Source organism: Sapajus apella, unplaced genomic scaffold (assembly GCF_009761245.1).
Source record: "Sapajus apella isolate SASKATOON/1434 unplaced genomic scaffold, GSC_monkey_1.0 scaffold22, whole genome shotgun sequence".
NCBI classification, from domain to species: domain Eukaryota; kingdom Metazoa; phylum Chordata; class Mammalia; order Primates; family Cebidae; genus Sapajus; species Sapajus apella.
The window spans coordinates 25,553,776-25,579,745 of NW_022436962.1; the positions used below are offsets into that span (position 1 = coordinate 25,553,776).

Genomic DNA, 25,970 nt, shown 5'->3' on the forward strand with positions numbered 1-25,970 from the left:
GACTTTGTCATCTTGTTCTCCCCGCTAGACTGTAAACTCTTCAAAGTAAGGAATTATGTCCTTTCCTTCCTATGTAATTCCCCAGTGCCCAATTCGGTGTTACTCTGAGCCTAGCAGGTGTTCAATAATCACTGGTGACAACATAAACTGAGTTCTTAGCACTTAACAATGAGAAATTCCCCACATTTATTGTCAGAGCTTTTTATAAAAAAGATTTCTTGCATTCAGTGTGTGCACGTGTGTGCACACACAAAAGAGACAGATGGAAGTGAGGGCCACAGGGATGAAGGGAACCCAAGAGTGGAAGCATTAAGATACACACAGATGAGGCGAGGCACCCAGGTCCACAGCAAGACGGGAGCCACAGAGACACACAGGGACCCACAAAGCACACAGGCTCACAGCAAGACAGGGGCCACAGGGACACACAGGGACCCATGAAGCACACAGGCCCATAGCAAGACGGGGACCCATAGGGACACATGAAACTCCTTCCAGCTCCAATTTTATACAGTCGTTGATTTTAAAACATTATAGCCATCCTTCTGGTTCAATACTTTGAAATTTTGGGTGCTTTATCCCACAACACAGCTATGGGGATCCACAAATACTCCAGAATCTTCCCACTATCCATAGGTGCAACCGCAGAGGCCTCAAAACACGTGACCCACACCTTGGTACTGGGCTTTGCAACTCTTGCCACCTTTGGTGATGCTGCCAAAGCATTTCCTTCTAAATTATCAACTCTTTCATGAAGCCAGGTATCAATTACGAGACTGTTGACATGTGAGTGTGATAATTGTCACTCAAACATTGACCCTCACAAAGTGCTTTCCATTTCCCTAGGGAGAGGAGGTGCCATGTGGCAGAGAGCACGCACCAAGAATTGGAGGGGCGGGACAAGTCATGGCATTCTCCAAGGGTTGTGTCCTCATCTGTAAAAGGAGTCCAACAACCTTTGCCTGGCTCACTGGCTGAAGGGGGGTTCCACCGCCACGTGGGAGACGAATGGGTGCTGTGGGGTGGCAGCAGAGCCTCCCCCTGCCCTCATGGTCCCCTGCTGCTGGGATTTCTCAGGGAGGATAACCAAACTAGAAAGAGAAGCTCTTTCCTATGCAGTAATTATTATCATTATTATTTGCTTTAAGAAAATGCCTATAAACATATCAAATTACTTTCCCCGTTAGGTTGTAATCAGAACATATTAAATAGACAACGTGATTAAGAACATGAGCTTTGAAGTGACAAAGACCCATGCTACAGTCCCAGCTCCCTCTCTTCCTCGCTGTGTGACTTTGAGCAAGTTACTGAACCTTCAGAAGGCTGGGTTTGCTCAGCAGCTAAAGGGGGTTAGTAGTATATGCTTCCAAAGGGCAAGACAAGGATTAAAGAAGACACTGTGTCAAACACTTTCGGCAGTAGCTGTCACCTATGTAGTAAGCTCTCAAAATTAATGGTGGCTGTTCTTATTGTTCAGTATTTCCTCCTGTTATCTGAGAGTCATCTTATACAGACACAGCTAAGAATATGCAAAATAGCACCTGAACAACCAAAATAGTGTCACAATGTACATGTCTAAAAAGCCTGGACACTGCATTCACAGAGAATCATACTAGATTCCCTCCTGTTTATTGTGACTTTACGTAAAACTCTAAGTGCATTAATAACAACGGACAAGTGATTGACCACATACTATGGGCTGGGCACTTCAATAAATGGGTAGATTTGTTACCTCACTGACTCCTCCCAGTTCCATAAAGCAAGTGGGCCTCATCACTCCCATTTTACAGAGGAAGAAATGGAGGCTGATAGAGGCTACCTGGCTTGCCCCAGGTGAAAGTGATTAAGTAGGACAGCTAGAATGTGAAGCCAGTCTGTCTGAGGTCAGCCTGCACTGGTAATCAATATGCTATGCTCCCTCCATGATCAGCCTGGTGAACCTATCTCCTGGCTCATAGCAGTTTAGAAAATTAATTGGGGGTGAGGGACAGCTGCAGCGATAGGTACCTTGAGTGTGACCGGCACATTGACAGCTGATGGACTGATAGTGAAAGAGGAACGGGAAAGGGACAGAAAACTCAAAGGGAAAGACCTCCACAGCAGAACTGTCCACACCATTACTGCAGGGGTCAGAGAGTCCTAATATATTTAAAAGCTCCTTAGAGCTTCATAATTCCACAGCCCAGTGCAATAATTTTCACTATGTCATCAAGAAAAATCAGATTGTGCAAATTGTATGCTTAGGAAGACAGAAAGATGAGGGGTTAAAAGTGGGGGTGATCTATTAAAAGGGTCGATTCCCTTGTGACAGCTCATCTATGTTGAATACCCTACGACAACATTGCATAAATAAGGCACTGTCTTTTAAAAAGATGATACACAATTAAAGTGAGAATAAAAGACATACTAACCCCAGGCATATCCAGATAACCTGTTCAAGAATCCTTACGTCTCATTTTAACCCACTGCTTAATTTAACCCAGTTTCTATCAAGTCTTGAAAGAAATAACCCATTAGTCCCCTCTGTGTCTCCAAGTTCAGTATCACTGCTTTGTACCTTTAGCCAGTGTGGCATTGAAAGGAGCCAGCAGATATTTAAAGGGATGTCTATTGAAAATGGAGATGTAAACCTTATTAAAAAAACAAAAACCCTAGGGAAAAAGGCATTAAGTGGCCTTCCTGGAACAGGCAGCTGTCAGCTGGAGTTTTCCCATCTATCCGCAGTGGAGGATGGCAGAGGAAAGGGAACATGTTAGGCCAGAAGGCTCATTTTCAACCCAAAGCCACTCTCAGCTCCCTGTTTATAACCTTAGAATTTGTTTTATGCCTATCCATATCACATTCTCTAGGCTTCATAAAGACTGCTTTTTAAGTCCCAAAATAAACTTATCAGAACCTGGCTGCTTGAAACACATTTAAACCAAATTTGAAAAGATTTGAAAACATGCACTTCAAATTGATAAAATCATAATAATGATATCTTTAAAGGGCCCTCTCTGTCTGGTTATTTGAGCATGGAGAAACTTCCAGAACTAGGGAAGAGCCCCTTCCATCAGACATCCATGGCCTACCAGCAGCACCCAGATAACAGGAAGGCTATTCCCACTGGAAGCAAAGGGGATGGCCTTGTCCCTTGAGGCTAGGGTGACCAGATTTAGAAAACAGAAATTCAAGACACTCAGTTATTAATATATTTGAATTTCAGAGAAGTGAAGAATATTTTTTATACTATGTCCCATATGATATTTATGACAGGCTCATATTAGAACATTATTTATTTATCTGAAATTCAAATTTCCCTGTGTATTCTGTATTTTATCTGGCATCTCTAGGCTAGGGTCCAATTCCCTGGGGGTTTTTGGATGGGTGGGAAGTGGGGTGAGGGGAGTTCTAATGACCAGCCTAGGAGTATGACTAAACCAGTGGGAAGGGCTGGCCTTCTCACTCCCTTCCCTCCTTTCCCCACCCTTCTCCAAAGAGATTCCATGGCTCCAGCCAACCACACTCCATGTCTGTAGAGATGCTGTCTCTGATCCTTCTGAGCAATAGTCATCCTCCACCACACACGCCCTGCCCTGACTTCCTCCCACACAGAGGTGCACACTTGCAGAGGTGCTGTAAACTCGCAAGAACTCCTTTTCTTCCATATTCCATTGTTTTGCTTTGCTCCCCAAACAAGGCTGCAAATAGGCTTTGAAGGGGCTCCTGATCTGAGTTTTCTTTTTCTTTCCCCATATAGGCCCCTCCTACCCACTATACTCAGATGCCAAAAAACACATTGGAGTTTGTTCTCTTCGGGCATCATTTCAAGACCTGAGTTAAGGCACGAGCTGAACCAGCATATCCAACTTGCCTGGCAGAAGTGTTTATGGACTTTTCTCCTACAGACACTGCCTTGACTCTGCCAATGGAATCCCTGTCCCCCTCACTACTTCATACTACTGATTAGAGGTCTTTAGTGAATCGCAATCCATAGTCATATAGATTTAATAAAAACAGAGACGAAAGAGCTCTTGCTTTCAGGCGTCCAAGGGTGTGCTTGCAGCAAAACATTTACAGCTAAGCCATAAAGTGCATGGAAATATGGAAGAAACATCAACACAACAGTAAAACGAGGGGTGAGATTAATGATACCATGATACAATCTGTTTTCATTTGGTGGAGAGAAAATTAATTTTTGAAGACATTTCATTTAACTTTGCAATATTTTGTAATTTAACCTTTGATGCTCGCAACGTTTTCTTTTATCTGCTCTCCTCTTTCAGACTAAAGGTGAGGGAAGCAAATTTTACATCTAGTTTTATGTATGGCTTCATGGCAGCTGATCTCTGCTCTGGACAAAGGTGAGAAAAATGTACTCAGAGAAGAAAAGTTACTGCTGACCATAATTTGCAGCTCTTCCTCCTATTGATCTTCTTCCTTCTTTAATAATACAAAATATAACTTCCGAAATAATAATATGTGTTACCTTCCAGAGCAAGGCACCGGGGTGGGCTGGATGACCAGATAAGGTTGTGTAAGCACTCAAGATACTCAGATCCCTCGAGTTTAAATCCGGGAAAGCAGCGGTAGGCAACCACAGTGCCCACTGGGAAGGAGGCCTGGAACTCGGACATGTTCACATAGCCATTAGAAGAGGCTAGAGGTCTCAGGCAGCCTATGGAAGGTGAAAGAAAAAGGGAAAGATTCCACTGTGTCATCTCTGTACATCGAAAAGTCACACAGAAGGCTGGAACGTTTTAGGATTCCCCCACTGTGAAAATGGCACCACCTCTGAAGAATGAAGCACCTTGGTCCCAAATACTCAGGTTCTTATTCTAGTTATCATACAGGTATTTGCTCTGCTATTTGCAAATGGCACCAAGAGGGTCAGATGAGTTGTTAGGATGGAGGGAGGGTGGTGAGTGTCTGACTGTGGACTGCACACCCCCAGGCCGAGTGTTCTGGCTCTGACTGCATTTCAGCAACACCTGAGAAGCGTTTACAAAACAGCAGTGCCCAGGCCCCATGCCCAGGATCTGCAGAAAGCCTGGGATCATTATCTTTTTTTAAAGCTCCCTAAGTAACCTGATGTGCTGGCCAGGTTGAGAACCATTGAGGTGCTATAAGAGGAAAGAGATACAAGAGACACCACCAGTGGTTTCAGTGGTGGTGAGAGCAGCTTGGGAAGCTTAAGTTCCAAACTCAATTCCACTACAGTGGATTATGGGACAGAAATCTGCCTGAGATGGTGCCCTTACATTCCTGAAAATCCAGTTGTGTTTTATGGAAAATAGATGAGGAATCCTGCAGTGTAGTGGTTCTCAGGCTTGAGAAGAGGCAGAGGGAGCCTGCTGTCTGTACTGTCAACATCCAGGCACTGCTGCTGCTGCTGCCACTGCCGGTCTCGGGACCACACTCAGAGCCACTGCTGTCCTGAGTCTGTGCATCAAGCACAGCATGCTGTGTGCAATCAGCGTGGAAGTGGGACCTGGATCCCACACTCCTTCTGTGAGACACTAAGCTGCCTGTTCGCCCTGGAGCCTGTGCAGCCCAGCAGAACACTCCTGGTGGCAAAGAATTCTGTTGCGTGTGGCATCCACTGTGATCACGGCATTTCTTATTGCCTCAGCAATATCACTGGAGGGAATAATGACATTGCAGAGCTGGTGCTCTTCCAGGAGAGAACTAATTGTGTGTGAAGTAAATAATGTATAATGAAAATACCCACTTTCCCTTCCAAGTCAGCAGATACAGATTGTATGAGTCCCATGCACGGCAGTGGATGACCGAACCCTTCTCCTAAGCTGACTTTGTTGGACACTATAAGTATCTTGAAGGGATCTCTCAGCAAACTGCTTTGGTTGACACCCCAGTATATGGTGTCTGTGCATCAGAGCAGGTGGGGGTGAGATGGTGCAGAATCTGAGGCACTCACTGTGGGGGTCGGGCAGCACCAATTCTGCACTGCTGTGTCCTGGGGCCATGGAGCTCTGCAGACCAAGGAGACCATAGTCTTGAACTGGCCAACATTTGGGATGCACCATACCCTAAAAGGTATGGAACTCAGCCATCTTTGTAGACAGGCCCATAACCTTAGATTATTATTGGTGTTTTTTTATTTTTTGAGCTATAAACGGACAATGCTCATAATAAAGTGAAGTGTATGTGTGTTTATGTGGCAAGGAGGAGGCTGGGGATCAGGAATAATAAACAGACTCAATAATTGAGAAAAAAAGATAAGTACATTAACATGAACAAGTGAGTGCCTTAGAACCCTTAAGCATAGTTCAAATCAGTGAGCACAAATGATTGTGCCCGCTCTTCTTCCTAGGAAGGAACTGTAGTTCTAAACTACCCACACAAATAAGCTGGTTCCTCTCAAATAAAAACTAACTCTGACTCAGAGTGGGGTTATAATTCGTGCAGTTAATCAGAGGAGAAGGAAAGATATGCTCACTCTTGGTTAGAGACAGCCTGTCCTAAATATAACAGTTGAAAACTGGCTTCAACTCAATAGTTCAACGTGATTTCCATTTGCACTTCTAGATGATAAAGAGAGGCCTCCTCAGGCTTTAGCCCCTGGATCTATAGGTGCAAATAAAAGTTAGAGAATGAAATGTCACTCTTAGGGGCCAATTATATTCCCCCTGGGGGCTCAGAGAGGTGTCAGGCTGTCCAAGGCAACTTCAGTTCCTCATTCCCTATGGTGAGCCAGGCAGGCAGCCAGTGAGCAACACTGGAGCAGTGGCAGCTCCAGCAGGCAGGACCTATCGTTCTGTGCAGCAGGCGTGGGGTGCAGTAGAGGGTAGGGCCCAGGCCAGGACACCCACCCACCCGCTTTGTGGGGCAGAGGCTTGCATCGTTGTTTGAAGAAGCATACCTCTCCAGGGTAATGGGCTGGCTCTATTGCTGCGGACCTGGAAAAGCAATGTCTTGACTGGGATTTGAGGAAGGGGAAGTGGAATGGGGGCAACAGTGGCCAGAAAGAGCAATGGGAAAGCCTGGGTCTACAGCCTCAAAATGACACTTCAGAGGCATACCAACACAGGGTATTTCTTTTTTTAATCACTGGGAAAAAAAGGAACTCCTAAAGGAACATCCTGTATTTAAGTGACAGAAACGGAAACAGAAAGGATGGGGGAACAAAAGGTTACGTGGGAAACAGGAAGGGAAGAAGTGGCTGGAGCCTGGGGTGTTGTCCTGGCTATCACTCTGATGCTGCTGGAGGACTGAGATGGATCAGCGGGTAATAAAGTTTATTTGAATAAGTAGCCCAAGTTAACAGCCAGCTGCTTGTTTTGTAGACAGTCTCTGAAAATGTAAATAAATCATGTCTCCTTTAAAAATGCAACACAGAACATGCTTAGCAACACCTGCAGTCCCTGGGAGAGACCAGGGGAGTGTGATGGTCTGGGCTGCTTCCGTCCTTCTCATGCTCAAGCCTCTGTTCCTTCAAGGGGTCACGACTCTTAAGCTCTCATGTAAGGAAACTATTTATTTCCAAGAACAGGGCACCCAAAGCAATATCAGAGTCTGCCAGTTGTGATTTCCAAGCACAAACTTAACATTCGTCTCTGCTTGAGCACGCTGGTACTTGTGGAGCAAATGAGATTGCTCTCCTTCTCCCTCACACTATGAATTATGCATTGGCTTTTTGGTTCTTTGGTCGAGGTCACACGTCAAAAAATAAAATCAGAATTACTCTGAACTTGAGGGCTTATTTTCACAAACAGGGTCCTCTATGATTGGCCCGGGCAAATCTAAAAAGTGCAAAGGAATAAATATTCACCAGGTCATTCGGATGAAATTTGAATTTGATGACTTTTCTCTTCTTCATGCATTATTAAAAAAAAAAAAAAAAAGGATAACACTATTAAGAGAAAACAGCCTCTGTTTAAGATTGGCTTTAACTATATTTTCACCACTACTGCCATAAATATAAATGCCCTGTTATTTCCATTAAATATATAACAGTTCATCCTTGTGTTGGCAGCCCAGTTACCAGTCTCCTGATTTTTAAACTACCTTTGATATGTTGGACTAAAGGAGACATCCAACATTCTAAAAATGAGGTGTTTCCTGCTTATTGTTTAAAACTGGGTACATGGAGCTGAGCAAGCTACAAGGGGTGGTGATGGAGATTCGAAGAACAGAGCTTTGGTAACTGTAGTAAAGATGCAACTGGATCCGTGTGGGGTAGATGGCTTGCTCATTTTCCCCATCATCTCTATCAGGTTATTAGATAAACATGTGCACAGTCTACAGCAAAGTCTGAGAGAACAACAGCCCAGCTGAGAACTGGAGCATCAGTCCTGTACCTTGACAGATCGGCAGATTATCCCACGTTCCATCATCGTGACATAATGAAACCATATTGTACAGGTCGGGGTACCGGATCTTGAATCCTTCATGACAAGTGATGATTAGCTTATCTCCATATCTATACGTCTTGTTATGAATCTCAGCATCTTCAATTTGAGGGATGCGGCAATCTGCAATTTTGCAAAAGGTACACATTATTTTTGGAATTTTAAAATGGTTGTGGTTCGCAGCTTCATGAGACAGCTTTTGTTTTCAGACTTGGTCTCAACCTATACAGCAATCTGATCAATGATACCTCATATGTCACTAGGCTCAGGTGCCAATGACAAGCAGAAGAGCTGGCTTCATGGGAGTAACGAGAAGTTGGCTCAAAAAGAGGGACCCAGGGCATGGGGATCCAATCACAAAAAGAACTTTATTTCCCACCTGTGACACTTCAAACCATATAGTTGATCTTATGAACAATTTGGAAATAAGTGAAGAAAGACAAGCGTTGAGGATTCGCCTGAACGATCTGGTTACATACTTCACTGTGTTTGTGGACAGAACAGAACACAGTGTGGCCTGATGGGCTGGTCTCACAGATGCCCAACCATGCCACCTCTGCCTGTGGGGCCTGGCCCTAAGTCTGATAAGAAAATGTGCTTTGCAAAACAGCACAGGGATTGAGCTGTGCCTGTGTTTGCCATTAGCATTTCCCATCCTTCTTATCTGTTTTAAAAGAGATAACAAATAGAGCAGCACATACTATTGCCAATCTCACAAAGGCTCAGAGCAGGCCGCTGTACTGCCTTCAAAAAATGAAGTAAGAGCAACAGGCATGTGTACAGGAGGAGAAGCGGCAAGCGTGGGCATGGGGGGAGGAGAATGCCAGTGGAGGAAGGAGCAGCCCATGGCATGCAGCAAATGATAGAAAGATCAAATAAAACAAACAAGTTATAATTATCCACTTCCTACTGCATCCACTTCCTGTCCACTGTCCACTGCACTCCTTGCTGCCCAGTTGGGATCCCGCTTCCACACTAAACACTGCCCAACTCATCCCATCTGGTCTAAGGCACATGGATCACGATGTTTCTCTCTCCATCTCTTATAAGCACACCTCTGTTTAATGTTTCTGGTTTTATATGCATACGTGTTTGTAAGCATGACCTACAGATGGGTTATGTTCCAAAGCTGTTGATTCTTAACTTTTTAAAATAAGGTGAAAACGAAGAACAGCATTTTGTTAATCACAGAAACTTCCTCCAGAAATTTCTCAATCCTTTAAAACATTGTAGGTCTCTTATCCATTCCCCAAATCCTACTGAATCCACAATATAGCCAGAATAGTATTAACAGGGACCCTGACCTTCAGTTGCTCTAAGCTTTGAACTGTCAGCTCTGAGGCACTGGGCCCTGGGCCCTGGGAACCCTGATGTGAGTGGAAGAGAAGGGAAAAGCTGTGGCTAGTGGGTGGATGGCTCTGATGGCTTGAAAAAGGGTACATCCCAGGAGCTACAAAGTGGGGCTGGGGCTGAGTTTACTGGGAGAAATGGGAAATATGACACAACAGACTTCAGAAAAGAGGATGTCAACAGTGGGAAAGGCTCAGGCAGATGGGGGCTTCCAAGTTAGAGGAGAGCCTGGCGGCTGGGATGCAGGGGTGGTGCTCGTTCATCGCCTGCATGGGTCACCTGAAGTCAAATCCTTATAAGCCCAGGTCTGCCCTTATCTCAGCCTTTGTCACCACCATTAGCTTGAGAGCAGGGACCGTGCTGCCCACTTCCTCTGACCCTCCTGCCATGCTTCTGACCTGCGCACACACCTGGCGAAAGAGCGCTGAGAGGAACTGTGTGAACCTCTGCCCCAGCACGCTGCGAGCGCACAGCCCATCTGGCTAACAGGCCTGAGGCACAGCCCTGCAGCTCAGCCTTCCCTCAGGGCACCTGTCATCAGGCCTTCCCTTTGCCCATGATTTCAACAAAGAGAGCCTTGGCTGAATGACTGAGTTCTGGTTTCAGTTTTACCTTTCATGTTTGTGTTTCAGGTCGTGAAAAGGGGTTTCCTAACTGTTCATGTTGAACCAACAGTTTTCCTGCTAGCATAGTTGAATTCCCCCCAAATCAACCCCAATCCCAGAATAATCCTGACTGGGGTCACAGGATCACTGACAATTTTTTGCACACTGCTGGTGCCTTCTTAACAGAAAATGTGAATTATGTTTTTTCAATGGCACTGTACAGAAATCACAGCAAATAAAAAACACATTTATCAAGGCATCTGTCTGTAAAATCTTGGCTGTAAATAGGTACCGTGGCAATAATTTACACATCTAAACAACTATTTTCATGACTGACTTAAAACTTGTTCAACAATTAGCTAGTAGACTCAAGAGATGGCCAGCTATAAAGTCAATGGACAGAAGTGTCCCTTTGGGCATTATGGACACGTGGACATTGGCTGGCTGGGACCAGAAGCACCCAAGCCTTGTTTCTAAGGGTAATTTCTCAGCATAGCGTTGTCTAATGTAGAATGCTTTCAACTTCTAGTTAGAGCTCAAGATTCCCCAAACAGGGCACCGGGACAATTGCAGAGCATACGACACAGTTAGCGGGAATTCACAGCCTCTGGAATCCCAGTGATGACGTGCCCTGCTCAAAGAAAACTCACCATAAGGAGTGATGCCAGGCCACTTTACTATGTGGGAGAAGCCACATACCAAATGGGAAGTAAGAAGTAGGGTTCAAATCCCAACAAGGCGAAGAGGCCAGGAGGGGCAGTGCCTCAGGAATGAGTACAAAACAAACATAAATCAGCTCTATCAAAAACTTCACCTTGACAGAGAAAACATCACTCAGAGCCTTTCTGATTTCTTTACCCACCAAGTCTGGCATCTGATCCTCCCCCTGAAGGAGGGTGAAGAAGGAAGAAGAGGGAATCTGGAAAAATGTATGTGCCTGGTGAATTCTGTGGTAGTGAAAAACCATGGATCCTCTTTCGATAGTAAAAAAGAATCTTTAGTATCTTTAGTATCCTAGAGTAAAAGGATCTTTAGTATCTGACAGTAAATGTCTAATCTTCATCAATTCTGAAATTTCAAACAGAAATAACACAATTTTCTATAGCATAAATTCACCTAATCAATAGAAAAAATTTTGATGGCAGGGCGTGGTGGCTCATGCCTGCAATCCCAGCACTTTGGGAAGCCGAGGCATGTGGATCACCTGAGGTCAGGAGTTTGAGACCAGCCTGGCAAACATGGTGAAAGCCCGCCTCTACTAAAAATACAAACATTAGCCAGGCGTGGTGGCACATGCCTGTAATCCCACTACTCGGGAGGCTGAGGCAGGAGAATCACTTGAACCTGGAAGGGGGAGATTACAGTGAGCCAAGATCATACCATTGCACTCTATAAAAATATTGATCAATATCTGGCTCTGTCCTGTTGAATCTGGTCAACAATTAGAGCTTATGTATATGAGGCATAAATAGGACTTTCAGGATGTAACATGAGGGATATCAAAGCCTTCCATTCTGGAAATCAGCCAGCCCAACACTGACATTATTTTCACCAGCCCAACACTGACATTATTTTCACCAGCCCAACACTGACATTATTTCTATACCCTGCTTCCAGTCACAATGGGGATTTAATATAGTGAATAAATAAAAGAAGGAGTAAAAGATCCTAAGGCAGCATTGCATATTTATACCCAAGTACAAATTAATTTATCAGATTAGTTAGCGGAGAGCAGTGCCTAAGGGATGGAGCAGAAATAGTAACAGTAAAGAAATCTTACAGGAAATGTGCCATACATAGGATTTACTGTTCTTTAAAAGTTAGTTATACATGAAAATGAATCCAATTCCTTCAACACATGAAGTTTTGACATTAATACTCCCTCAAAACTGTTCCCAGGAACATGAATACATAATACACCCACAGAGATTCACAATCCACAGAGTAGATTAAAGGCTGGGAAGGTCTTACTGTAAAGAATTCTACTCAATTTTGTTTAAACCAGCATTTGTAAAGCTTGTTTATTCATCCAGCTGTTCAGTCATCTATTTTGTGAATTACAAAGCACTTACTCTAGGCTCAGTGTGTCCTGGGTGCTGAGGATACTAAGTCAAGTGCCTTATTCTTACAGCACTTTAATGGAAGAAGGCTGCCAATGGATAAGTTAACAGATAAAGGTGCTAGAAAGTTACAGGCAACACTCACTGCCATGATGAACACATAGCAAGGTGACATCATAGGGACTGACTCAGGGACTCTTTTAATTTGGGTAAATAGGGAAGGGGCCCCTGAGGAAATGACATTTATTAAGCTGAGATCTGAATGACAAGAATAATTCAATTACGTGGATCTTGGAGAACATGTTAGGCAGTGGGAACAGGTAGTACAAAGGCCAGGAAAGAGCCTGCTGTCCTTAAAAACGTGAAAGAAGACCTGTGTATTTGGAATATAGTGACCAAAAAGGGGAGGGACAAGCCAGATCATGCAGGGCCTTGTAGATTAAGGCAGAGAATTATTTTAGTGTGATAGGGAGTTACTGGGGTTTGTGAAGCATGGGTCACGGCATGATCTGATTTATATCCTCAAAGGGGTTGCCATATGTACAGTAAAGGATTAACTTACCCAAGGAGAGGTTTAGGCATTTGCCCTCAGCTCCTGGGAGGTAACCTTTAGCCCCTGGAATGTCTGGCCTGAGATAAGCGTCTTTGTTTGCCTGGAGGCTCTGGGCCACACTAGACAGATTATGCCAACAGCATGAGGTATGGCAGCGGCCTTGGCCATGCCATCTGGTCCATGCTAACATGTGATTTAAGCTTTGTGCCTTGGGCCATGCAGTATCATCAGCTCAACTTCTGGAGGAACAGAAAACTAAAGTCAGCCACACTGTGGCCTACCATGCCCACATGACCAAGCCCTGATTAAAACTCTGGACACTGAAACTTGGTGAGTTTCCCTGGTTATGCTTACAGGGAAATACAGCTATTTTTCTGTAAGCATAAAAACATCCTACACTGTTGCCGTAAAAAAGAGGTGCTGTCCACATAGCCCCACAGGGAGAGAACAACTAAAAGCACATGTCTGGGGACTCCTGGACCCTGCCCTATACACCTTTTCCCTTGGCTGATTTGATCTGTCTTTTCGTTGTAAAAAGCCTTATCCGTGAGTAGAATAGTTTTCCTGAGTACTGTGAGTCTGAGTTCCTGAGTCCTTCTAGGGAATTACTGGACCTGATATTGGTCTGTGGGGAGCCCAGACTTGTAGCTGGTATCAGAAGTGAGGGTTGTCTCAGGGACTCTGAACTTAGTACCATAGAATGCTTTTTTTCACTTACTACTGACTAACATCCCTCAGGAGCACTGTTCCATATCAGTGCCGTTCCACCCTTCTGCTGTTCTAAGGAACTGCCATTCTAGCACAGCTCAGGGAACACTGTTCTAACCATCACAATTTACTCAGATCAGGTTGAAGCAGCCAAATGGAACCAACTGAGACAAATGATTTCACCATCAGCAATTAACGAAAGGCAGATTAAATGCGGGGCAAGAATGGATGCTCCTCAGAGATGACTGGAGAGAAAGGATGTGTCGTAGAATAGGAGGCACCACCATGTGGGATCATTTTGTTTCAGGAGCAGGGCTGGTCCAGGTTGTTTCTTTCTTATTTAAAGGATACTGACTCTTTGAAATCAGAAAAAGCACTGGAACTGGACACCCAAGACCTTGTGGCTTACAGATGAAGGTAGTTAGGCCCTGGCTTAAAACTACTGAGAAAAAGCCCTGAGAAAGACAGTTGGTCAAAGAAAAGTTATTATAATAAGCATGCTTCTTGTACTTAGTGTCTTTGTCTGGCATATAGATTGGAATATTTTGTTTATTTGTGGTTAACAAAGGCAATTAGTAGATTTGTGCTTTATTATTTAAAGCATTCATTTCTATATTTAACACATGGACAGCAATTATGTGTTCTTAGCTGTTCACTTGGAGGGACTGAGACTGCTTGCACATTCTTCTAAGTAGATGTGGAACGTTTACAAAAAATGACCATACCTGGACAATAAAGTCTCAAAACATTTCAAAAGAACAAAATTATAGAGCTTTTTTTTTCTGACCACAGTGAAATTTAGATAGAAATGAATAGTTAGAAAATCTCCATATGTGGCCGGGCGCAGTGGCTCACGCCTGTAATCTCAGCACTTTGGGAGGCCAACGCGGGCGGATCATGAGGTCAAGAGATCCAGACCATCCTGGCCAACATGGTGAAACCCTGTCTCTACTAAAAATACAAAAAAATTAGCTGCGCGTGATGGTGCACGCCTGTAGTCCCAGCTACTGGGGAGGCTGAGGCAGGAGAATTGCTTGAACCCGGGAGGCGGGGGTTGCAGTGAGCCGAGGTCGCGCCATTGCACTCCAGCCTGGTGCCTGGTGCCTGGTGACAGAGTGAGACTCTGTCTCAAAAAGAAAGGAAAATCTCCAGATGTTGGGAAACTGAGTAATACCTTTCTAAACAACCTGTGAGTCCAAAAATAAATAATAACAAAAAATATATTGAACTGAGTAACAACAAAAATACTACATATTGAAATATATACTATGCAGATAAAACTATAGCTGTATTTCCCTGTAAGCATAAATGCACATATTAGAAACAGATAAATATCTAAAAATCAAGAATGTATATTGTAGTTGGTTAGGTCAAGTTTGGTAATCACACTATTCAAGTTTTCTAGATCCTTATTTCTTTTTTTTTTAAATTTTTCCTGCTCCTAAGAGAACAGGGGTTAATGTTCTCACTGTGATTATGGATTTATTCTTAAAGTTTATTAATTTTTGCCTTATATATTTTGAAGTACATTACTAGATGTGTACAAATTTAGAATTATTATTAAGTATCAAAGAATCCTGCAAGAAAGTTAGAGAAAGGACAATTAAACTCAAAGAAAATAACACATGAAAATAAATAACAAAGACAAGAGTGAGCATTAATGAAACAGAGAAAACATAGATAAGAGAGGATCAACAAAACCAAAAGTTAGTTCTTTGAAATAAAAAAAATTGATAAATCACTGGTGAAACTGATCAAGAAACAAAGAGACACAGCACACATAACCATGTAAGAATAAAAAAGGACACCATTACAAATCCTATACTTCAAAAAATGAGAGAACGTTACAAAAAGCTTTGTACCAAGAACTAAGAAAATTTAAATGGAGTTAAATTCCTAAAGCAAATAAATAAACAAAAACTGTATAATTTACCAACATGGACACAAGAAGAAACAGAAAATAGTTACACTCTTATAAAATGTTAAATAAATTGAATTCAAAATGAAAAGCCTTCCCACAAAGAAACTCCAAGTCTAGGCAGCTTCTGAATGAATTTTACTAAATGTTTAAGGAAGAAATAGCACCATTCTAATACAAACTCTTCCAGCGTCCTATTTTGAAGGACGACACCAACTTATTTTATGAGTGCAGTCTAACCTTGATTGTAAAACCTGGCAAGAACATTACAAAGAAAGAAAAATTTAGGCCAATCCATCTTAAAATAGAAGCAAAACTTAAAAATAAAATATTTGCAAACATAATCCTGCAATAAACAAAAAAGAAAATATATCACCTTAGATGTATTTCAAGAATGCTAAATTGGGTTAACATTTGACAACCAACCAATATGACTTGCTACATTAACAGAATAAAAAAAAGTATCTTAATAGATGTGGAAAAGTATTTGATAAAATTTAACATCCATTAATGATATTAAAAAGAAAATAACTTGTAATGAGCTAGAAACTGAAGAAAACACCCTTAACATAATAAAGGATATATTTTTAAAGACCTTTAACAAAAATATTGAAAGCATTCCATTTGAGATTGAAAAGAAGACCACAAAACTCACTTTTCCCACTTGGACCCAGCATTACACTGGCGTTCTTAATCAAAGCAGAAATACAATGAAAGGAAACACAAGGTATTGGTGTCAGAAAGAAATTAAACTTGTATTATTCACACATCACATGAATGGGTATGGAGTAAAACCCAAAAGAATTTATACAGATAAACAGCAAAATAACGAGTTTAGCATATATAAATTTCTACATGTTAATTTAAAAAACAAATTTAAAATATTTATCAATGACATAAATGAATTTAAATTCCTAAGGCATAAATCTAACAAAAGGTATGTAAGACCTTTGTACAGAAAACTGGAAACATTATTGAGAAAAACTGTAAAAGCCCTAAATAAATGGGGGAATATTCCATGTTCCTTGATTGAAAAACTCCATATGGTAAAGGCATTATTTCCCCTAATTTGGCTATAAACTAAATAATTTATATTAAAAATCAGATTTGTTTTGACAATTGACATGCTAATTCTAAAATTTATATGGAAATACAAAAGGCCAAGAAGAACAAAGACAGTATGGAAGAAGACTTGCTCCACCAGAATTCAAGACTTAATATAAAGTCATAGTATTTAAAACAGTATGGAATTGATGCAAAGACAGACAAAGACCAATAGACTAGAGTCCTGAAAGAGGAAATCTGTCTTATGAATGAGGGGCAGTGGGAGAAAGCAGACTTTTTAATAAATGGTGCTAGATTATATTATACACACAAATCAAGTCTAAGTGGACTGCAGATATAAACATGAAAGTCAAAATTGTGACATTCTGAGAAGATTGTGTAGGAGATTGCCTTCATGACATCAGCATAGTAAAACATTGTTTAAAGAAAACAAAAAAAGTGCCAACATAGAGAAAAAGATTGATAAATTTGACTACATTAAAATTAGTATCTTCTGCTCATCTAAAAACACTGACGAGGCAAGTAAAAACATAAAAACAGAAGACCTTGCAGCACCTGTCACCAACAAAGGATTTGTATCCAGTGTGGGTAAAAATTAAAAATCAATAAGGAAAAGACAGGTAATAGATAAATGAGCAAGTGAATTAAACAGACACTTCAGAAGAGAGAATAACAAGCTGGCCAAAAAACAAAAAGATGCTCAACCTCAATAATCACCAGGGAAATGTACATTAAAACCAGGAGATACGATTACATACTTACCAGATGGCTAAAATATTGACAATACCAAGTGTTGGCAAGCAGCATATTCTGCCAGTAGGAGGGTAAATTGGTACAACCACTTTGGAAAGCTGGTAGTAGCTATTAACAAGAAACAAATACATCTCCTATGCCTCCGCAACTCCACTCTTAGATGAATAGCCAATAGAAATGTGAGTGTGTATTCACCAAGAGGTGTGTTCAAACATGATCATAACAGCACTATTTGTAACAAACGCCATTTGGAAAAAACCCAAATTTCCATTAATATCAGAATGTTCCAATTATAGTATATTCATATAATAGAACACAATGCAGCCAGGAAAATGACCAAATTACAGCAACATGCATTAAAATGCATGGATTTCATAAACCTAAAGTAATCCTTACTCTATAATTTCATGTATACAAACTCAAAAATAAGGCAAAAGCATTTTCAACTTGAAATAGTATGATGTTTTAGAGACACATGCTTCTGGACTAAGTATCATAGGAAGTGATCCCTGTGACTCTCTCCCTCTGAGAGACTGAAGAGGCAGTGATCCAGTGGGGGCTTCTGGGGCACCAGCAATGTCCCAGGTCTTCACCTGAATAATAGTGACATTGGTGTTGCTTTGTGACAGTTCATTGGACTGTTCAGTGCTGTGTACACTTCTATATGTGTTTCATTTCATAAATTTTTTTAAAGGTTAAAACAACAACTATAAAATTAATCCAGAAAGAAGCACAAGGAAATCACTGCCTATGTAGCTGTCTTTCCCAACTCATCTGGAGCCTCTGCACCTGGCAAGTAGACAGTGCTTAACAGAATTTTGGGGAATGAATGACTAAACATATTGGGGGTGGCACTGAAATTTTCAAAAGCATAAAACCTCAATTATTTGCCAGAAAATTTTCAGAAGACAATTTGACTTCTAATGTAGGTTATGTAGGTTGTTGGAGAAACTGGGTTTGATTCAGAGTTTTGTCCTAGAAGGTAAATCTAATCTGATTTCTTGCTTTTCTCTTAATAAACCCAATTTTAATTATTTTATCTTTAAAGAAAGGTTAAGGTCACTTTTCACCTTCTGGAAAGTTCAACAACAAGGAAATGACAGAAAGCACTTGGAGGCCAGAACTCACAAGAAAAATAAAAGAAGGCACATCAAATGCCCTTCTCATGGGGTGATGACTTCCAGAGGTTCTACCCTGCATCTTCATGCTCTGCTCATAGAGGGCACATGGTAAGCATCTCAAGGAATCCTCTGAGGCCTGACGACGTGAGAATCACCTGGAAATGCCTGCTAAATTGTGATTCTTTGTGCATACAAGCATCTGAGCTTGGGGCCTGGAAATGTACCTTTTTCATGTCCCCACTCCCCACCTCCAGGCAATCACCATGAAGTCAAACATTGAGAACCACCATGTGATGGGATATGCAAGGCCAGTCTGGGTGACTGAATAAACTGAAGAATAGCAATCAAAACTCAAAGGCTGGCTTGGAATTTAACAAGCCTGGGCCCATCTCTTAGCAGCTGTGTCAGGCAAATGTAATAAAGAACAGAATCTAATCCGAGGAAGCTGGGGCACCGAGGCACACCGAGACCTCACGCTCTTGCACACCCAGCATGGGGTTCCAAGGAGATCTGAATCAGTAATAGGACTCACAAGATGCTGACTGGGAGCCTCAGTCAGCCCCAAACTGCTCAAAGGCTGGCATGAGAGAAGATGAATTTCATCTGCAGTGGGTTTGGAAGGACCCCGGTGGGGGTAGGTCTGCATTTTTCATAAGCAGCCAACATAATTCTGGATAGTTTCAGTTGCAAGCTTGTGAAAAACTGCTTTCTGGGGAAATCCCCCCAAGTCAGTTTGTTGTTCAAGGTTGTTAACAATCACTGTGTGACCTTTATACAGGATCTGACAAGGATCTGTGTATGTGCTAATGATGTTGTTCTCCATTTGCCTGACAATTCTGGGACTTTGAACAACTCCCTACCTCCACAGCCCCTGTACAGAAAGGGTGAGGTCTCAGCACTCACGTATGCAAGACTGTGTGAGGCAGCTGGTTGAGGAGTAACAGCTGCCAAGATTTGGACATTCCTTCTGTGCTTATTGGCAGCTTGTTGCACAGGTTTGAGAACAGTTGTCTGTGGTGGTCCACCTGTCATCTTGCAACCATAACTAATCATTTCTGTCACTTATCTTTGTGGGATCTGCCTCGACCTGACCTGACATTATTTCCTCTGGATTTTTTTTCCCCTTTCAAGTCATGGCCATGTTTAAGTTAAAGAAATCCTTTAGGAAACAAAAACTAAACTCACATGGAAGCCACACGGGAGCAAGTACAGGAGAGCAGTGGCTTCTGTTAACAGCAGAATAAATAAGAAATGACAGTGGTCCTAGGGACAGATAGAAGCATCCCTCTGCTCCTTCCCTTCTTAGAAGGCAGAAAATGAGGACAGAGTATCTTGGGAGAAGATATGCAAATACTTGCCCTTGTGGGCATAGGCTGCTGTTTCCAATAATCCACATCTAAGGCAAGAAGAAAGAAATTTTAGATGATAGAGAATGCACACGAGAAAAAAATAATCCCAAATAAAATATTTTTAAAGCATTCATCTGTTTGGATGAAGCCTCTGGAGCTGGGAGACAGCTCAGTTAATATATGAGTAACTGGAAAACATGAGCATGACCACCCCGCTTTTGAAAGATGCCTGCACCCCACAGTTTCAATGAATAAAGGAGTTATCTGCCAACTTTACTGCCAGCTTTAGCTTATGAGTTGAGCTGAATCTTTTAATTAAAAATTTATAATGTAATAATAATACGTAAACTCATATTGCACCTTTTCCCCGGAAAGCTCAAAGAACCTTCTTAACATCAAATTATTCATCTTTTATAGCAATCCTGGTCAGGTCTATGGGAGCCAAAATATTTTAGCAAGTACTTAAAAATAATGTTTAATGAATGATTTTTTTTTTTTCCTTTTTGCACTCTGCAAGGAACAAAGACAAAGAAAGCTTAAGCCTGGAGACAGAGCAAGCTGGAGCTGTGGCAGGAACAGCTCCTCCTCCTGCGCTCTATGTCACCTTTAGCCACAATCAGGTAACAGGGGAGCCTGGGACAAAAAGCACAGGTGGGAGGGATCCCTGGCTGCACACTGAAATTACCTTGGATCCCCTGAAAACAGATCTCTGGTTGAGCCCAGGCATAGATTGAAATACCTAAGCCTGGGCTCCCAATACACAAAACAACTAAAATAGAGTCTCTTGAAGTGGATCTCAGGCACTTTTATTTTTTAAAGTTCTGCAAGTGATCCTGACAGGCAGCCTTGGCTGCACACCACCAGGATATTGAAAGACCACTGGACGGCGGGACGCTCACACCTGTAATCCCAGCACTTTGAGAGGCCGGGATGGGCAGATTATTAGGTCAGCTGTTTGAGATCAGCCTGGCCAACATGGTGAAACCCCATCTCTACTAAAAATACAAAAATTAGCTGGGTGCAGTGATAGGCGCCTGTAATTCCAGCTACTCAGGAGGCTGAGGCAGGAGAATCACTTAAACCTGGGAGGCAGATGTTGCAGTGAGCAGAGACCACACCATTGTACTCCAGCCTAAGTGACAGAACGAGACTCTGTCTCAAAAAAAGAAAAAGAAAAAAAAGAAAGAGCACTGGACAAGGAGTCAAGATATTGGTCCAATTCCCAGCTCTCCTGCTGTGTGACTTCTATAAGTAACTAAAGCTCTTATGGGCTTCAGTGTCTTCATTTGGAAAATGACACCACTGACATTTCTGATTCTAAGAGTTAATCATCTCCAAGGATCCTTGTTGAACACCAGAGAAAACTGTTGTTATCCCTTCTTACAAAGCAATATCAGATCATATCCCTGAATCGGTGAGTCTCAAATTTTTTTATGTGTAAGAGGCAGCTGGGAGATTTTTTTTTTTAAATGCAGATTCCTTGGCCCCACCCTTAGTATTCTAGTGCAGGATGTCTGAATATGTACTTTTCCTAAGTTCTGATGTGGGCAGTCCTTGGCACAACCAGTCCCCTACATGAACAGGTTCTTACCAAGTGTGTTGGTAACAAGATCCCTGCCTAATAGCGTATGGGCCTGGGGCGATTATAATGTGTCACCTGCCTTCCCTCCCTTCTCCTCGCCTGGGAAAAATCATGTTTGGTCAGGTGAGATGACCATACTGAAAAGAAAACTCAGATTTGAATCACAACTCTGTCACTACGTAGGAGATCATGGGAAATTCAGTCTCTCAGAGCCTCCACTTTCTCACCTATAAAATAAGGTGATAGAATCTACTTTGTAGGGTTGCTGTAGTAATTAAAGATGATGGATCTAAAGCATAAGCACCCATGTTTATCAAAGCACTATTCACAATAGCCAAGATATGGAATCAACCTAGGTATTCAACAATAGATGAATGGATAAAGAAAATGTGGTACCTAAACGCCACGGAATACTATCCATCCATAAAAAAAGAATAAAATCTTGTCATTCATGGCAACATGGATGGAACTGGGGGACATTATGTTAAGGCTTATTTTAGTAACCCAGGAACAGAAAGTTAACCACTGCATGTTCTCACTCATATGTGGAAGCTAAAATAGGTTAATCTCATAGAAGTAAAAAGTAGAAAAGAGGGTATTAGAGGCAGGGAAGGGTGGGGGAAAGGGTGAGAGAGGTTTGTTAAAGGATATAAAGTCACAACCAGATAAGAGGAAGAAGTTGTAGTGTTCTATACCTCTGTACAATAACTATGGTTAACAATAATATATTACATAGTTTTAAATCACTAGAAGGAGGATATTGAATATTCCCAACACAGAGAAATAATAAATAATTGTGATGATAGACATGTGAATTGCCCTGATCTGACATTACACATATATGTACTAAAACACACTTTGTAACTCATGAATATGTATAATTATTTGTCAATTTAAAAACTAAAATTAAAAATAAAACATAGGTACCCAATCCATATGACAGACAGCTCCTTAAGACACTACAGTCTTGTTGGGGAAAGGAAAACAAAGGCAGCACACAGACCAGGAACAGGTACGCACATTGGGGTGGGCAGGAACGGCAAGGGAGGCTTTGCCTCTGGGGACTAGGGATGGGGCCAGGTTCTGGACAGATGTCTAGGGATGTTCCTCCTCCTTCAACTGCTGCCTCTCTGAATCCCTGTCCATCTGTGTCAGTATCCCCAAAATACATGACTTGGGTCAAGCAACTCAATTTACAATGCCCCAAAGACAGCTCAGATTCAACTGTACTGACAATATTGTGGCCAAAGCAAACATAAAGTATGTACTAAGCCCATTAGAAATGCAGAAGGAAAGAGTGCCCATGTTGCTTCCTTGTATGTAAATGATCAACAGTGGCTGGAACCAAAGGCACTGGAAACCCAAATGTCAGCAAAAGCAGTAAAAGGCCAGAAAACATGGTTCACATACATCACGGAATACTATGCAGCCATAACAAAGAATAAGATCATGTCCCCTGCAGCAATATGGATGGAGCTGGAGGCCATTATCCTAAGCAAACTAACACAGGAACAGAAAAACAAATACCGCATGTTCTCACTTACAAGTGAGAGCTAAACAATGAGAATGTGTGGACACAAGGTGGGGAACAATCACATACCAGGGATTACTTGAGGGTGGAGAGTAGGAAAGGGGACAGGATGAAAAGCTACCTATGGGGTAAGACGCTTGTTATGTGGGTAACAAAATAATCTCTACACCAAACCACCAAGACATGCAGTTTATCTCTATAACAAATCTGCACAGGTATCCTTGAATCTAAAATAAAAGTTAAAAACAAAAAGTCTGGGGAAGAAAATCAGCTGAAGGAACTGTGTGACTAGGGCAAAGGCCCACCTGGGAAAAGCTGGGATTACAGGTGCACATCACCACACCCACTAATTTTTTGTATTTTCAGTAGAGACAGGGTTTAGCCATGATGGCCAGGCTGGTCTAGAACCCCTGGCTTCAAGATGCACCTACCTCAGCCACCCAAAGTGCTGGGATTACAGGCATAAGCCACCATGCCTGGCCTGAGAAATGCAAATCTTAACCGGACTACCTGTCTAAAGGTTGTGGGGAGCATCCGGCAAAGACAGAGGCAATGGGCTCCACCACACTCATGGCCAAGTGACTAAAGAAGACAGGCAAAGATCGGACTTCCCTTTCATGGATGGGAATTGGCTGCTCGGCTATGCAGGTAATAAATAATAACATCGAGCAAGCACCTGGGGCTGGCCATCACATGTAGAATGGCTCAAGTGTGTCAGATGTGCCTATGTCTCCCTTTCAGACCAAGGAACCTCTCCCTAGAGAAACACTGCAAGGTCGTATGAGCTTGTTCTTTGCATTGCTAGGTGAATCTCACAAAGACAAGCCATGGTTTCCCTCCACTCCATGGCCACATCTTGAAGCCTTGCTCTTCTGCAGTGCTATAGGTTGGACCCAGGATTTTGAGCAAGAACCTGTGGCTACATTGGTGGGTGTCTGCTTCTCCGAGCAAGGAAAACCATCCCAGGGATGGGCTTGACTTACAGAGGTAGGTTTGGTAGGTATTTTTTTTTTTTTTTTTTTTGAAGTGGAGTCTTGTTCTGTAGCCTAGGCTAGAGTACAATGCTTCTATCTCAGCTCACTGCAACCTCTGTCTGCTGGGTTCAAGCAGTTCTCATGCCTCAGCCTCACGGAGTAGCTGGAATCACCACACCTTGCTAATTTTTGTATTTTTAGTAAAGAGGAGGTTTTGCCACGTTGGGCAGGCTGGTCTCAAACTCCTGGCCTCCTGTGATCTGCTCACCTCAGCCTCTCGAAGAGCCGGATTACAGGTGTGAGCCACTGTGCCTGGTAGGTTTTGAAGGTACATTAAATGTGTGGTTTCAGCAATCCATCTGTTTGACCCCCTGTTCCTCTCCCGCTAGAGGGAATTGAGTGGCCAACTACAGAGGAAGAATTTCCTGAAAAAGTCTTCTGCTCAGGCAGTTCATTTTACAGCAAGCGCCACTCTGTGGAGGGCCCATATGTTCTCCTAAGGACATTATGCTGGAAGAAGAGCCCTGCAGTGGCTTTAAGGTGTTCTGGGAGCCCGCCTAAGATTTTCACTTAAACAAGCTGTCTGACAGACCTATGGGATTCCAGCTTCATGAAAGTACTTTATTCACTTAATATGGATTTATCTAAAGTTCACTGTAAACCAAGTGACCAGTGAAACCAATGACTATTCTCAGAGCTGCTCAAGGAAGATGGTTAGGAAAAAAGAGAAAGGGTCTTCTTCCACCTTACAGAGAAGAGCTCTGTTAAAAAGCCCTCCAATATTAATAACTCATTTCATAGAAATTTAAGTCTGCAGCAGGCTCCAGATGAGTTTCCAAAAGCACACCGCCCCCCCTCAAGAGGAAACTTAAAGAAGAAAAGAAAGAGCTGTCTTTCTGCAAAAGGAACATGTTGTCTATACTCAAAGGTGCTCGAGGAACACCCTGAATCTACCCAGGTACTGAAGCTCCTGCTAGAGGGATTTGGCTTTTTAAACCATCATAACTGCCTGATATGGTTTGGCTCTGTGTCCCCACCCAAATCTCATCTAGAATTGTAATCCCCATATGTTGAGGGAGGGATCTGGTGGGAGGTGATTGGATTAAGGGAGCATTTTCCCCCATGCTTTTCTCATGATAGTGAGGAGTTCTCACAAGATCTGATGGTTTTGAAAGCACCAGTTTCCCCTGTGTGCTCTCTCTCCTGCCACCATGTAAGACGTACTTTGCTTCTCCTTCGCCTTCTGCCATGATTGTAAGTTTACTGAGGCCTGCCAGCCATGGAGAACTGTGAGTCAATTAAACCTCTTTTCTTCATAAATTATCCAGTCTCAGGTAGTATCTTTATAGCAGTGTGAAAATGGACTAATAACGTCACCCTTCCCAGAAACAGAATCTAAAGGAGGAGGAATCTGGGTCCTGCAGAACGTTATCTCATAGCCTATGTAAGACTCTCACCCAAACCAGGAGCTATGTGCAATTAGTTACTTGGTTCTCTATTTAAGAAACAAAAAGAAAAACTCCTATCTAGCTAGTATAGCCAATGCCATAAGGGCTGAAATGAATTCTGTAGCCCAAAAGATGGTTAAGTAAGGAAATATTTTCATCAATGACGACAATTAACAGATGTTGGCAAGAAATAGGTTGATTCTTCTCTCCTTTCTCTCATAGAATAGTTGTGTATAATATAAATGAATCCTAAACTGATTTCATTTTAGTCTCTTTAAGATGTTTAGTTTTTAAGTTGCTCATTCTTTATGGTGTGCAAACCAGAGTTCATCACAACACAAAGTCTGACTGCTACTCCTTGCAGCAAGGGCTTCAGCGAGGATTCAGCATCTTTTATGTCCTGATGACGTATGTGTTGAGTAAGTGTTTGTAAAGTGATTTCAAGTAAAGTCAATCTTGTTTCACCTCTGTCTTTTCTTATGAAATGTAGGAAAGGGGTATGTATATTTAGTCTAGAAAAGTATTACCAAGTGGACATACTGAGTTGGTTTTGGAAAGGAAGCAGCCCAGACGATGGCCAGCACCCTGGCCTTTAGTCACTG

General features: G+C 42.2%; 1 protein-coding gene across 3 annotated transcripts in view; it reads right to left on the reverse strand.

The window, feature by feature from the left end:
- The window catches only part of SUSD4 (sushi domain containing 4), a 139,726-nt gene that overhangs the window by 39,218 nt on the left and 74,538 nt on the right, over positions 1–25,970 (reverse strand). For all 3 annotated transcript variants that reach the window (XM_032289359.1, XM_032289357.1, XM_032289358.1), the window contains exons 4-5: positions 8,301–8,474; positions 4,469–4,657 (exon numbers count right to left, since the gene is read on the reverse strand). In XM_032289359.1, the coding sequence (XP_032145250.1) occupies positions 4,469–4,657; positions 8,301–8,474 (363 nt within the window). The remainder of the gene's footprint in view (positions 1–4,468; positions 4,658–8,300; positions 8,475–25,970) is intronic.